The sequence below is a fragment of the Ictidomys tridecemlineatus genome, chromosome 11 (genome assembly GCF_052094955.1).
Source record: "Ictidomys tridecemlineatus isolate mIctTri1 chromosome 11, mIctTri1.hap1, whole genome shotgun sequence".
In the NCBI taxonomy this organism is placed as follows: Eukaryota; Metazoa; Chordata; class Mammalia; order Rodentia; family Sciuridae; genus Ictidomys; species Ictidomys tridecemlineatus.
Window position 1 is genome coordinate 1,046,987 of NC_135487.1, and position 15,350 is coordinate 1,062,336.

At 59.1% G+C, this 15,350-nt stretch overlaps 1 protein-coding gene across 1 annotated transcript in view; it reads right to left on the reverse strand.

The window, feature by feature from the left end:
* Mmel1 (membrane metalloendopeptidase like 1) overlaps nucleotides 1-14,730 on the reverse strand; it is a 31,211-nt gene extending 16,481 nt beyond the window's left edge. The window contains exon 1 of the mRNA XM_078025060.1: nucleotides 10,081-14,730. Within this exon, the coding sequence (XP_077881186.1) occupies nucleotides 10,081-10,435 (355 nt within the window). The 5' untranslated portion in view covers nucleotides 10,436-14,730. The remainder of the gene's footprint in view (nucleotides 1-10,080) is intronic.
* Nucleotides 14,731-15,350: the final 620 nt, after the last annotated feature.

Below are 15,350 nucleotides of genomic sequence, written 5' to 3' on the forward strand. Positions count from 1 at the left end.
AGGGGGCCACAGGAGCAGGCTCTGCGAGCTCCAGCAGCAGAGGAAGTGACCATTCAAATGCAAACCCAAGCTCGGAGGGAAGAGGCCAGAAAATGAGCTGTGACCGCTTCACAGGTGCTGGCTGATCTCAGGAACCCGAGCCTGGGGGCGCTCTGGACCTCAGGAGCCACAGCCCTGTGAAGGAGTGGACTGAAGGACCTGTGACCTCAGGGTTAAGGTGTGGCTCACGGGTGAGACGATGCCAGAAAGGTCTGGAGGAGAGATGACAGGGCGACACCCTTAACCCAGCCAGTGATTGACTCCCCGGTGGGACTGACTGAGGGCACTGGAGGCCAGAGGGCTGTGGCTGGAGGGGGTGGGATTGGGGCTGGGGCCGTGGGGTCTATATTCGTGTCTGGAGCTGGACCCTCTCTCTGCTTCCGGATCACCTGGTGAGCTGCTTCCCTCCACCACACTCTCCCACCGTGATGCCTGGCCTCACCCCCAGCCCCAAGGAATGGAGCCAAATAAACTTGTCCCCCTCTACAATCGCTCTGGTCAGATCCCCTAGTCACAGCAGCAACGAGGTGACAAGGAGGAGAAGGGGCTTTGCCGACCGTGACTCCCACCCCACCGAGGTGAACAAGTCTTGCGGACCACGCGAGAGTTTTAGAAACCCACCAGGCAGCAGTGGGGGCTTAGGGAACCAGATTCTAGAAAGTGCGAGCCCTTCCCAGGCCAGGAGAGACTCTGGCTGCCCTGGCCCCCAGGCTGCTCACAGCCGTGCCCCTGGGTGTGGGGTGGGGGTCCTAGGAGAGCCCGCCCACAGCAGTGCCTTCATATAGGCCGGCACAGGGTTCACGGTGGGGCCTGCAGCCGGCAGAGAAGTCCCCCATATGAGGAGGTGGCGATTGTGGCCCATGATCAAGCAGAAAACCCAAAGTGGTGAAAAGAAGCGGACTCCTGTGTGACAGCTGTCCCACAGCAAGCCTTTGTCAGGGTGCATCGCCTAAGCGACAGGGTCATGTAGGAAAGGCGGAGCACGGAGGGACATGGGCGGGTGGCAGAAAGAGTGCGTGGAGGTGGGACCTCGGCTTCCCTCCCGGAGTGGAGAACTGGTCCCAGCCGTGATGGCTGAGAACCCACAGGAGCAGGTGGAGGTCAGTTTGGGTGGTGCAAACCAAGCACAAAGGGAAAGAGTCACACGGGACTGGTTCAGGACGGCGAGGAAAGGAAACAGGTGGAAGCCAGAAAGCTCTGTTTTCAAATGCAGTGATCCTCTAGGGAGAAAGTCCCAAAGAACTGCCCAAATGCTCTCACATCTAGAAACTAGCCCGCTCAGGGACCCAAGATTGACACCCAGGGCCAATGGCTTGCCTCTGCCCCCGAAGAGCAATTGGCATCCCAAGTTGGGGGGTGATGCCATTTATAACAGCACCGAGATTGATAGAGTCGGGTAGGAGTCTAACAAAATAACAAAATGGGAGCTTTATGTGGAGCTATCAAACACGGCTTAAAAAGTCACACGTCTGCATGAACAGGAGGGAGCCTGTGTCCATGGGTGGAGGATTAGTCTCACGAAGAATTCATTCTCCCCAGCTTGGCCTGTGGGTCTCCCACCCAAGGCTCAGCAAGCCATTTGTCACACGTACAGACTCTGCTCAGGCTGGCGTGGAGGGGCAAGGGACTAGCCTGGGGACACAATGGTGAAGAAGAGCCAAGCGGGAAGGAGCACGGCACTTGACCCCGCGACTCACCATGACCTGCGTGTTACCAGCCAGCAGCCCACGGGCCAAAGAAGAGACACGCGGCAAGAAACAGGTCATCGGGGCAGAACGGAGAGCCCACAGATAGACCCACAGGACACGGGAAAGGGACAGAGCCATGTACCCGAGAGAGGGCCCGGGACCAGGGCCACCGGCTGCAGAACTAGCTCAGGAGAGACCACAAGACCAGTTCAACACAGAGCTATCCGATGTCTGGAGAAAACACTGAAGAAGAGGTGTGGGGCTTCAGGCTTGGTGAAGACTTTAAAAATGTGACATAAACAGCACGATCCAAAACAGACAAAGTGTAATCTGATGTCATTGTTTAAAACCTTCTGTTCTGTAAAAGATCTGTTAAGAGAATAAAAAGGTAAGTCGCAGTCAGGAAAAAACAGGCATCAGACAAGACGCTTTTATCCAAAATGTACAAAGAACGCTTCAAACTTGAGCATAAGAAAACAACACCGACGGAAAACGGGCGGAAGACCTGACAAGACCCTCCCCGCAGGAGGTGCCGGGGGTGGAAAGGAACAAGACGCCGCCCCTCAGTTTCCCTCAGGGAGCTGCAAGCAGGCCTGGCGATGCCGACGCTGGCAGGGCTGCAGAGCCACGGGGACTGGTGCCGGCCGGGGGCGGGTGGGAGCCAGGCCCACTCATCTTGGAAGACAGACAAACTCGGTTCAGTCGGAGAAGATGATCAGCTACCACACTCTTAGGTGTTTACCCCTCGGATTCAAAACCATGTCGCCACCGAGAATCCTGCTGAGAAGGCCCAACCACGCTGGTGGCCACGCAGGCCTGGGGAGACACGGCTGAGACTCAGCGAGCCGCAGTCCCAGGCTGGCAGCGTCCCCAGGTTCCCGTGGAGACCACGTGCCCTCAGAGGGAAGCTGCCTCGGTTCCCAGGAGACAGAGTCCCGGAGACAAAGCCAGTTTATGGAAAGAAAATCTCCCCAGAGAGAACACAAACAGCAGAACCAGAGCCCGAGTGTTTGCGGTTTGGACTCTTTGATCCAGAGAAGGGCACCCCCAACCCCCACCATGGCCACAGACTGCCATGGCTCCCACTGATGGGCAGGGGATTCTGGGCCCCCCGACCGTGGGTGACCCGTGGGGCTCCCTCCAGCCAATGGATCGGGGTGGGATGACAGTGCTCCAGCTCTGGGCCCGCAGGGTCTGGTGTGCTTTCCTGTCCTGGGGAACTTCTGTCACTTCCAGGGGAGGAACATGCCCAGGTCCTCGGGGTGGATGAAATTCCCAAGGAACAGAGCTACCCCAATTGAACCTGACCGATCGGCTGACCCCCGCCAAAAGGTGGTGTATCCTGTTACATAAATGCTCTGTGCCAGTGAGTATGGGTGGGTGTTTTTTAAAGCTTCAATAGTCAGTTGATGTGGAAAACAAGTATGTTTGAAACAGAGAAAATAAAATGATCAAGACTAAAGACAAGGCCGGGTGCACTGGCACACGCCTGTCATCCCAGTGGCTCGGGAGGCTGAGGCAGGAGGATTGCAGATTCAAAGCCAGCCTTAGCAACGGTGAGGCACTTAGCAACTCAGTGGGACCCTTTTTCTAAATAAAATACAGAATAGGGCTGGGGATGTGGCTCAGGGATCGAGGGTCCCCAAGTTCAGTCCCCAGTACCCTCCTGCTCCCCCCAAAATAAAGACAAGAAACATTTAAAAAATAAATTTGGAAAATACTCAGTTGAAAACTCTGGACCCAAGACCTTGTAGTCGTTGAGGTTTATAAACAGCCACAAACCCAAACTGGATGAGTTGAGCTGAAGAGAGACTTAGTGGGTTGGCATGAGGTTCTGGAGCGTTTACCTGGGACGTGGGACAAAGTCAAAAAGAGATGGAAAGATGACGGGAGTCGGGAGCTGGGGGACAGTGAGCAGAATGAGCACGTGTGGAGCCAGACCCCAGGAGGAGAGGACCGAGGAGATGTGGGAGGTGATGTCCAAACAGATGGTGGCTAAAGACCTCCAGAACCCATGAACATATCAAGGCTTCACAACAGGGACCACAACAAATCCAAAGTGGAACCGAGGATTCTGTGGCCGGATCTCTCCCCGTCAGCACGCAGACCAGCAAGGACCGAGGGAAAGCGGGTCTGCCTACAGGAGGGGCACGGTCGGAGCCGCGGTCGGAGCCGCGGTCGGAGCCACGGCAGTTTTCTGAAAGCAGTTGTGGCGGTCAGAAGGCAGCAAACCACCCGAGACCCTGAGAGAGAGGGTTGGGCCCTGGTGTGATAACCAGCTAAACTATCCCGAAAGATGAATGCTAGGCTGATTCCAAGTCACCAGAAGTCTAGACCACTGGCGATTTATGATTTTAGAGCAGGGCTTCCCCACGTGTCGGGCCACAGAAAGCCCCGAGGTGCTGGAGGTACTGATTTGGAGGACTCGCTTTAGAAGACTCCTGGGCTCTCCAGGGTGAGGCCTGGGATGAACGCACGCTTCCTTGTATCTGCCCAGGGTCCTGTGCTGGAGCCGCAAGCGCCCGGGACTATATTTGGAGGTTGGGCCTCTGATGGGAGATAAAGGTCCAGGGTGGGGCCCTAACTGGTTAGGAAGGGTCTCCCTACAGAAAAGCGAGGGACACCAGAGCTCGCTGGGCCCCCAGAGGAGAATGCAGTGAGAGGAGGCCATCTGCGAGCCACAGAGAGAACCCTCACTGAGACCCAGCCGTCTGGCACCTGGGTCTTGGACTTCCAGTGTTCAGAACTGTGACAAGCAGCAGTTCTGGTCCTGAAGCCACCCAGCCCACGGCACTCCCTGAGGCCCAGCCGACTGAGACAGGCTCAGACTGACAGGCAACCGCTTCACCGTTTCCCTGGGCATTCCAGTTATCAGGCACGCTCGGTGAACTCTGTCCCAAACCAAGGCTTCCCAAGCTCCAGCGTGCAGATGAGTCACCTGGGCATGGTGTCAACGCAGGCACGTCCGCTGCGGGTTCCTGGCTTGTCCCTAACAGCAGCAGCATGGGCACAGGGCCGGGGTGTGCATGAGAAGAGTTAGTCAATGCTCACGTTGTTCGGAAGAAACTATGGCGATATTAACTTGCTTAGTATTTTACTAAGTTTAGTATACACCTAAAATTTCAGCCAGAGTAGTTCTACCTTCTTCCTAGGAACGTCAGAAGCCATGACAAAAATATCATTTCCTTCCCAACCATAAGAAAAGCCAGATGGTCCACAAAAACCACCACTTTCCTGGATCCCATTCAGGAAAGACCCACGGTCCCAGGATAACTGGAACACAGGTCCCAGGATACCTGGAACGCAGAATCTTGGAGTTTTGGAGGACCTGGAGCCCCTCCAGGAGAAGTTGGGTGGTGGGTAGCTTCGCGTCTGGCAGGGTCTGGAAGTAAGAGATGTTCCACAGAAGGAGTCAGGGCGAAGTCAGCTGCCCTTTATCCAGAAGCATGGCCGAGCCCCTCAGTTGAGAACAGCGGAGAGCCCTGACGTCTGGGAGCGTCCATGAACCCACAAGTTCCTCCTGAGGCCCTTGCCAGGTGCATGAGAAAGATGGCTCGGGTCTTGGAAGACGGGAGGGAGCCTCCCTCGGGGCCCTGAGACGCAGGGCCCACTCTGGCAGTGATACAGGCACAAACCCACTTCACTTGCCAGGACCCTTTCTTTGGGAGCAAGAGATCTGAACCCCTGGGGGCAGGTGACCCCTGCCATCCCCAGAGGCAAAATCCCACAGCTCTCCATGAAGGTGGAGATACACACCTTTAGCCCACGAGAAGGACGAGACCCTCTGGGCCCAGGAGCCTAGAATGACCTCCAGCAAAGGTCTGCTGCCACTGGTGGGCAGGGTGCTCAGGCATGGGGCCGAGTCTAGCTGATGTGGGCACGGGGCAGGGCACGCAGGCCTGCCTAGGGCTGAGACTCAGCCGGCACCAGAATGCCCCTGCCTGCCCCAAGAGCCTACTGCTGGTCAGCACAGCCGTCCACCACGAGGGGAGGGTCAGCCCATTTTTTGTTGCTACCACAAATTACCAGGGGCCGGGTCCTTTGAAATCTGTTTATTTAGCCCACAGTTTTAGAAGGTGAAAGTCCAAAGGCAGCAGCCCATCAGATTGGCCCTGGGAGGCCTCCTGGCAGATGGCCCGTGGTGCAAGTATTTCTAGAGGGAAAGACAGAGCCGGGAAGGACCTGCCCTGCTCTCTTATGAGAAAAGAAGAGGGGAGGAAAGGAAGAGGGAGAGCGAGAAAGGGCAAAAGAAATACCTGAAAAGGTGACGTGTATTTTCCCAAATGAGTGAAAGACAGAGAACTGTGAGCCACAATACTGAAGGGAACCCCACAGGACAGGTGTCGGAACTTCACACTCAGCCCAGACCCCACAGAGACACTCCCCGGCCTGGCTCCTGGGGACCCGGGAGAAGCTCATGCAGGCTGCAGGAGAGGGAGCCACTCAGAGACCAGGGGGTGAAGGTGGAGCAGAGCAGGCTCCCCAGGAGATGGTGCAAGGCAGCGGCGACGGAGTGACCGCATGGAAAGACCCGAGGGCCCCCCCACGAGCCTGCCCAGAGCGAGGGTCTCTCAGAATGGGTGCGAATGAAGACTCTCCAGACAACCAAGTGGGGAGGTGACGTGCGGCTCGCCTGCAGTCCAGGAGCCACAGGACGGAGCGTGGGGGATGGCTAGAAAGGAAGAAGGACTGGTGTGTCGCCCGGATGTGGGACTCGTGGGGTTGTGGAAGAGAACTGGCACCTTGTGTTGTAGACGCAAATGATGCCACCTTGTGCAGTGCCCGGCAGACACAGCGACGTGGGCAAGACTCACCCTCTGAAGACCTGGAGACTCACTGTGAGAGGCGAGGGACCCCTGGGAGGCAGCCCGAGGCCGCCCATTAAAATTTACCCAGGGTCTCGGGGCAACAAAGGAGAAAGTGCTGTTCAGGTCAGAAACTGTCAGAACGCCCCCCCCCCTTTTATTCAAGCTTGTGACCTTTTGCAGATAAGAGACAGCAAATGATAACTACTTGTGCAAAACTAAAAGCTGCTTGCTGTTTTAAAAAATGCTTTTGGAGTAGAGATTAGAAAGGTTAGGAGAAGAATTTTAAAATTTAGAAATGCCACCTTGAATTGAGTTACATCCCGAGTGACTAGCATGTTACTGACGATTTAGACTCTGGCTGCGTGTGGCAGCGTCCCACAGCTAAAATCTGCTTTAAAAAGCACATGGTTTTGTTATTGGAGATGGGTCAGGACAGGCCTTGAAATAAGAATGATTTGGCAAAAAAAAGGATAACTCTTCAAACAAGTTAGTAATGATAAGGAAACAAAGTAAGAATGAATACAGGAACTGCAATCCATTATCCTCTATGGTTCAGCTCTGCAAACACACCATAGAAAGTGGTAAATGAGCTGGGCGCTGTGGCGCACGCCTGTAATCCCAGAGCTCGGGAGGCCAAGACAGGAGGATCACAAGTCCAAAGCCAGTCTCAGCAACTTAGCAAGGTCCTAAGCAACTCAGTGAGACCCTGTCTCTAAATATATAAATACAAAATAGGGCTGGGGATGTGGCTCAGTGGTCGGGTGCCCCCGAGTTCTATCCCTGGCACCCCCCACCCCCCAAAAAAGTGGTAAATGCAGAGTGTGGGTTTCATGGGAAGCCATAGTTACGCCTGTGTTGGGAAGTGGAGATGTGGGTGCCTTCCAACAAGATGTCAGGAGCAATACTGATGGGCCAGTGGCAGACTCTGACATTTGAGGATTGCACTGACCACCAACTGCACGACAGACAGTTTTCTAACTGTCACTGGTGTATGAAGTCATGAACCCTCCAGTGAGGCTCTCGTGCCAGTGCTCCTGACGTGCGTTCACAGCAGGAAACCGAGGCACAGAGGAGTCATGGAAACCACCCGAGCACAGGCATCTGGGTTTGGAGAGTCGGGTGGCCAGCAGGGCTGTCCACTTGAAGTCTGGGTGTTAACCACAGCCACATGGTGCCCACTCACAGTCTACACCATGTAGCAAAGGGCCGAGGGTGGACAGCGAGCTCCAGATGCATGAGGAGGCACCCTGGTCCAGGGGCTGGCGCTGTTTCTGTACAGGCCAGAGGTTCTGTGGCCATGCGTAGTCACCACCTCTCTACTCACATTGCCGGCCAGCAGAGAGCAGCCACAGGCCGTGCTGCGTGAGTGGGTGCTGCTGTGTCCAACAGACCTGTATCTACAGAAGCAGGCCGGGGGCCGTGGCGCCAGGGGAAGAGCAGGACTGCTTCTGTGGAGTAGAATCCAGGATGGGCAGGTTTGGGGCACAGGACTGTCATGTGACTTTGTTATAAAAAGGCTTATTGGTGACCTTCAATAGCCAATAATTAAATGAACGAATCGAAGATAACCATCCAAAGGACAGAAATATAAAAGTTCCAAGTGAGTTGAGGGAACACGGAGTGAATTGTGATAGAGCAATCCAAAAGGTGGGAGAAGAGCAAAGGCAGGCAGGAGAACACCGCAGAGAGGGGGCGCTGTGGTGCTGACAGGGAACCGCAGACAGGGGGCGCTGTGGTGCTGCGGGGAATCGCAGAGAGGGGGCGCTGTGGTACTGAGTGCGAATGCAGACAGGGAGAAGACAAAGATCAAACCCACCACCCACCTCTGCCAGGGGCACCTGGGAGGCAAAGCCCATGAAGTTTCAAGGGAAAAGAATGGAAAGGATAGACCAAGCGATTCCACTGAGCAATTCCACTGAGCACTGCATGTTTACTCAGGCAGGAGGACGGAGACCAAAGAACTCAGGGCAAAGAGCGGCGCTCAGACCCCCTGGGCACGGTGTTCGTGGAAGATAGAGGATTCTCTACGTATATCTACATGTGAAACCTGCCTCATACTTATAAAGCCAAGCTTTGGTTTTATCTAAGTCTGTGCCCATGTGATAATACAGCCCTAAACATCTAAGGTGGATAAATGGATACAAGAAACTGACACCACTGTTTGCGTACACACGTGCACGCGCACACACACGCACACCCCTCGATGACTGAAGATCAAGAGAATGAAGAAGACAAGGCCTGCAGGAGTTGCTGACCACGCGGCCACGGAGGAGCACTTCCAGCAGCATCAGGGCTGCGTGTCCCACCAGGGCACCTGCACTGTGGGGACGGAGCCAGAGTCAGCCCCCCGGCCAGCCCCAGCAAGCACCAGAGAACCTCACCAAGAACAGCTCGAACCGGGGCTTCTGGCAACAGCACAAGTAAGCCAGAAACCGGCAATAATTTAAATCTAGATTTAAGGAAATAAATCTAAATCACTCACACATCAAGAAAGAACATGGAAATGAGAAAGAACTCTTGGAAACGATCAATGAACAGGCTGCATGTAGAAGCTCCTGCCCCCTCATCCGGGACTGAGGCCAAGGTTAGCCTGGGTCATTCCTGGGGGGTCACAGCTGAGGAGCCCAAGGCTGCAGGCCCCGGAGGGCCAGGGAGAGCCCAATTGTCCAAGAGCTCAGTATGCAGGAGGGGAGGGAGAGGTGGGCAAGAAATGGGGCAGAGGTGTGAAGGCGGGAGGAGGCAGAGAGCTCACCGAGGACCCCACACTGCAAGGGGGAGTGAGGGCCTCTTCTCTTGCAGGGTGGGCTCCCGCAGAGGCAGGAGAGGGGCCCCTTGCACGCTGAAGCTGGGTTCCCCTCAAAGCCAGGGCTGCCCGGTGCCTGGGCGTTCACCCCACTCCACCTGAAGAGGAGCATTCTGGTTCCTCTACGTGGGTGGTTGTGGGGAGAGCAAAGGAGAAGGGGCACCAGGGCAGCTCAGGGTCCCTGAGGGCAGTCCTGGCCACACCTCCATCTCCGTGGGTACCCAGAATGGCCCCTCCCACTGTCCTGCGATTAGCAGACTCTGTCTCAGAAGCCACTGGGCCCAGGGACTACAGCTGGGGCCTCTGGCAGGGCAGGGGTGGATGCTGGCACTGAGGAAGGCGGCCAGGTGAGCAGAGCCTCGCAGGGGTGGGACCCAGCTCAGGAGCCCGGGCTCCTCCTGCTGGGCTGGCCGGGAACTGCAGCTGTGCTCTGCGGGCTGCTGGCCAAGGCCTGGGAGGGGGCCTGCGGGATGGGGCAGGGGCCTGCCTTTGGCATCCAGAAGTCCTGCAGAGGCAGAGGGGGCGGAGGCAGAGCCTGCAGAGCCCACAGGAGCAGCTGTGACGCAGAGCTTTCTGAAAGGGGCTACTGGCTCCCCAGAGGGCAGCGTCCCTCTGGGACCCTCTCTGTTGCCGGCGGTAGGACTCTGAGGGCCTCTGGGACCTGGGCTGCCCCTCAGGCCCCACTGGGGGCAAGCAGGCCTGTGGGGCGGGGTGGGTGGTGGGGGGCAGCGTCCTCACTCACCTCTGCTGTAGAGGATGCCCAGGACCACCAGGGCTGCTGTCACCAGCAGCAGCAGCGCCCACTCTAGGAAGCCTCTGCGCTTCTGCGCGGGTGGGCTGGCTCTCTCCATCCCCATTGGGCTTTCCGACTTCCCCATCAGCAAAGTTCTGGACAGGAGAGCGCACAGCTGAGCACCCCCGGCCAAGGGCAGGGAGAGGTGGCCAAGGGCAGCTCCAAAGCCCTGTCCTCTGCTGGCTGGGGGATGGTCACTTCCTGTTTTTGGGTCTCTGGGCTCTTGCACTAGCCAAAGACTGCAGCCTCCGAGTGCCCAGGGTAGGGGGCACCTGTGGTAGGGAAGGTCCCACCAGCTGGCCATGGTGGCAGCTTCCTCTCAAGGTCAGCTTCTCTCTGGGCCCCTCTGGCGGGCAGGGGCTGGACCCTTGCTGTTCACAGCTTGGGATCTGCACTCCAGACTGGGGGCTCAGCTCCTGCATTCCTGAGGGGCCTCTGCCACGGAGCCTGCAGGGCTGTTTGTGCCCGGGGCACCCTGGTACTCTGATCCTGGGTGCTGGGTCAGGGAGGTGGCTCTCACCACTGGGCTTTCTGTCCGTGTTTCCTGTTGGAGCCCAGGAGCATGAGAAGAGGGCATAAATGATCAGCACCAGTGGTGACCACACAGGCCAGGGAAGGACCACAGGGCCAGACAGCCTTGAAGCCCAGCCCCAGCAGCCATCTGGCTGGGTGCCACTCTGGTCATGTCCCCCATCTTGTCAGTACAGAGGGCACCTTCTTGAGCCAGGCAGATAGCGGGCAGCAGTGAGGACAGACAGAACTGGGGACAGGTTGCTGCTGTGGGCAGGACAGAGGGCTGGCAAGCAGGGACAGGGACAGTACTCTGAGGGCTTCCAGGTCTGTCTGTGCTCCTGTGGGCATGTGAGTGTGTGTGTGCAGGTGTGAGTGCATGTGTGTGTTTGCTGGGCTGTGCCTGAGTGTGCGTGGGGAGTGGGGGTGAGCGCATCCCTGGCTGCCCCTGCTGGGGTCCCTGGGAGCAGGGGCTGCCTTCCTGTGCTTCAGGCCACAGCCGTCGAGCAGGACCACGCCCCACGTGCGGTGCCCCAGCCTGACCCCACAGGAAGGCGGGAGCCTTCGGGACAGATGAGGAAGATGTGCCCAGTCGTGGGCGCCAATGAGACTGACCAGTGCTTGGGTTCAGCATTCTTACTCAGGACACTCCTGGGCTGTGCCCGAGTCCCCGTCCTGACTCACTGGGGGCTCACATGTGTCTCTTATCCTACCTGAGCATCACCTGCTGAATGGCCCAACTTGGGGGGTGGCTTAGAAATGCAGGTCAGTCCCCAGGAGGGCTGCACGGCCAGCTTATCTGGCACCCCTCAGTCTCCTGGCTCTGGGTTCCACCTGAGCCTCCCCCGATCCACAGGGATCCCAAATCCAGTGCTGCCTGGCGCCTCCCCTGGGCTGAGCCAGAACCTTGGTGCCGATGTGCCCAGGCCCTCTGGAGTTCCTCTGAGGTCTCTGCTGCCTCCAAACCAGCCTGTCCCCTGCTGCAGAAGCCACCCGGTGCCCTGCCCAGCCCCATCCTGGCCTCTGTCCTGCAGTCTGACCTGCTCTCACTCCCACCGCACGTGGCCTGCTCCAGGCCCTCCACTGCACATGGGGGGACACGGGGCCTCTGGCAAGGCTGTCTGTGCCAGAGGGGCCGCTGCCCAGGTGGAGCCCTACAGGAAGTGCCCGCCTGTCCTGCATGAACTGGGCTGGCACAGGGAGGGGCCTTCAAGGTGCTGCCCAGGAAGCCAGCCACAGGGCACACACACAGCACCTCACCTTTCTACTCGGAGTGGCACAGGGACACCCAGGGCTGGGGTGAGTCAGGCCAAGCAGGTGGGCTCAGGTGGAGGAAGGCAGGTCAGGTGGGGCCACGCTGGGAGGTCACACTGAGCAACTTCCTGGGGTCCTTTGTGATGCAGGGTGGCCCCTGAAGCAGTTCCGAGGTGGGGAGTTCCAGGGGGTCTGGGGTGGGGGAGGGGCCGATGCAGCCCGGGCTACTGGGTCCCTTGCTGAGGGGCATGGCTGCCCAGGGCCTCTGGCTCCTCTGGCCCTGGCCTCCCAAGTCCCTCTCTTTCCTCGCTCCCATCTCTTGACCCTTCAGTCCACTGAGTTGTTGGGCAGGAAAGCCAGGACCTCTGCCCTTTCCTCCTGCCTGTGCCAAAGATGCTGGCCAGGGTTTTCTGTCCCCAGCTGCTGGTGAGGGCTTTGCAGCCACCTCCCTGGTGTCCTTTCCCTTCAGTCTCTGACAGGGTGGTGGGTTCCGCCTGCCCGCTGGGGACTGTCAGGAGGCCCTCCTGGGCCAGAGGGCTTCAAAACAGGCCTGTGGCGGTCTTTCATGGCTTCAAAGCATGGACCAGGGACTCAGCTCTGCTTGTTGATGGGGGGTCTCTGAGCACAGAGGCCCAGTGGGGACCCAGGCTTTCCCTTCTCCAGGCCCCACTGGTGACCAGCTTCCATTTCAGAATCCCAGGAGCCCTTGGCCTCTGCGAGGGCCAGGTCACATAGCCAGGATCCTGAGCAGACAGTCCCTCAAGGCTACCCTTTACCAGAATGCCCACGCTGGTGGAGTTGGAGCTTCCGGTACACATTCAGATGGCCCTTGAGGGCCATGCGCTGGGAGGAGGGCCACCTCCAGCTGCAGACTGGGTGGGTTCAGACCCCACCCCCACCTCCCTGACGCTCGGGAGGGGCCCCAACTCAGCTCCCTGGCTGTCTCTGAAGCCCCCTGCCCCAGGCAGAAACCAGCCCAGAGTCAGGAGCTGCAGTCAGCCTTGCGGCCACCTGGCCTGCTGGCCTAAGTGGGACCAGGTCCAGGTCAGCCTAGTGGGGAGCTGGGAAGGGCCAGGATCTATCCAGGCTGGCTGGACTCCCCCCCAGAGTGCGACCACCTTGGGTAGCCAGAGTCCTGTGGAGACTTTCCACACCCTGACAACAGCAGACCCTTTTGGAAGGTCATGGAGCCTCTGGTCCCCAAGCTGAAGAACCTCAGAGGATGAGAAAGGCTGCGTCCCCACTCTCAGCACGGCCTCCTGGCCCCAGGGCCGGCTCTGCACACTCCCTTCCTCACGCCCAGGCTGGTCACCACAGTCTACTCAGAGCAGCCCTTGCCCCTGGCCCCTTGCCGGAGGCCCCCTGGAGACCTGGGGCTCAAAGGCCGGATCACCTCTGGGGGTGCCCTGGTTCCTGGTTCTCCCCAGTCTGGAGGTGCTCAGGAGGCCCCGGTCCTATCTGGGCACCTGGTAGCCAGGAGAAGCTGGCCAAGCCGAGGGGCTGCAGATCAGCCCCAGCGGGGAGCCTCCGTTTGAACCCGGATGCCAAGCGGTCCTGCCTGAGCGCCACCCCAGCCGCACAGCCCTGCAGGATGGGTCCCAACCCTCTCTTAGAGGAGGTCAGGGCAAAGCAGGGACCCTCTGCAGAGGTGCCGCCCCTCCCCACTTTAGTCCTGGGACCAGCCCATGTCTAGAGAATAGGCCTTTCCACCGCTGTGGGGGCCACCTTGGCCCCGCCCTCCCCGTCTCCGCGTTCTTAGACGGGCAGGTCCTGTACCCTGGCACAGCCCAGCATCCACAGGCGTGTCCTCTGGGTCTGGGCACTCGGGGTGCTGGGACAGGGTCCTTGGGGTCTTGCCCTGCCTGGGGTCCCCCTCATGGAACCATTGGCCCAGCCTCCATAGCCAGGGTCTCAGGCCGCGTCCTGCGAGAAGGGGCTTGTGGGTGTGTCATAGGTGCAGGAGAGAACGTGTGTCCAGCCTACCTGAGAGGGGCCCGGCCACCTGAGCTGGAGTGGGGGCCATGGCTGCCGTGTTCGAGTGGCAGGCTCCATCTCTCAATTTGGCCGTCACTCCTCCCTTGATCCCCAGTGTTTATTTCCCCCAGTCACCAGGCCAAGGACCACAGCCACCCAACAGCCCTTCACAGTGAGTCACTGCTACTGGAGCCACCAACGCTTTCCACCTCCCCCGTGGCTCTGCTGATCCAACACTGGTGCCAGAGTGGCCCTGAGGCACCTCCAGGAAGGTGACTTTGACCTGCTGACCTGGGGCCCTCCAGGATGGGTGGTGTTGGCCTGCTGACTGGGGCCCTCCAGGATGGGGTGGTGTTGACCTGCTGACTGGGGCCCTCCAGGATGGGGTGACTTTGACCTGCTGTCCCGGGGCCCTCCAGAATGGGGTGACTTTGACCTGCTGTCCCGGGGCCCTCCAGGATGGGGTGGTGTTGACCTGCTGTCCCGGGGCCCTCCAGGATGGGGTGGTGTTGACCTGCTGTCCAGGGCCCTCCAGGATGGGGTGGTGTTGACCTGCTGTCCAGGGCCCTCCAGGATGGGGTGGTGTTGGCCTGCTGTCCAGGGCCCTCCAGGATGGGGTGGTGTTGACCTGCTGACTGGGGCCCTCCAGGATGGGTGGTGTTGGCCTGCTGACCTGGGGCCCTCCAGGATGGGGTGGTGTTGACCTGCTGTCCAGGGCCCTCCAGGATGGGGTGGTGTTGGCCTGCTGTCCAGGGCTCTCCAGGATGGGGTGACTTTGACCTGCTGTCCAGGGCCCTCCAGGATGGGGTGGTGTTGGCCTGCTGTCCCGGGGCCCTCCAGGAGGGGTGGTGTTGACCTGCTGTCCCGGGGCCCTCCAGGATGGTGGTGTTGGCCTGCTGTCCAGGGCCCTCCAGGATGGGGTGGTGTTGACCTGCTGCCCCAGAGCCCTCCAGGATGGGGTGGTGTTGACCTGCTGTCCAGGGCTCTCCAGGATGGGGTGACTTTGACCTGCTGTCCAGGGCCCTCCAGGATGGGGTGGTGTTGACCTGCTGTCCAGGGCTCTCCAGGATGGGGTGGTGTTGGCCTGCTGTCCAGGGCCCTCCAGGATGGGGTGGTGTTGACCTGCTGTCCCGGGGCCCTCCAGGATGGGGTGGTGTTGACCTGCTGTCCGGGGCCCTCCAGGATGGGGTGGTGTTGGCCTGCTGTCCAGGGCCCTCCAGGATGGGGTGGTGTTGACCTGCTGTCCAGGGCCCTCCAGGATGGGGTGGTGTTGACCTGCTGTCCAGGGCCCTCCAGGATGGGGTGGTGTTGGCCTGCTGTCCAGGGCCCTCCAGGATGGGGTGGTGTTGACCTGCTGTCCCGGGGCCCTCCAGGATGGGGTGACTTTGACCTGCTGACCTGGGGCCCTCCAGGATGGGTGGTGTTGGCCTGCTGTCCAGGGCTCTCCAGGATGGGGTGACTTTGACCTGCTGTCCAGGGCC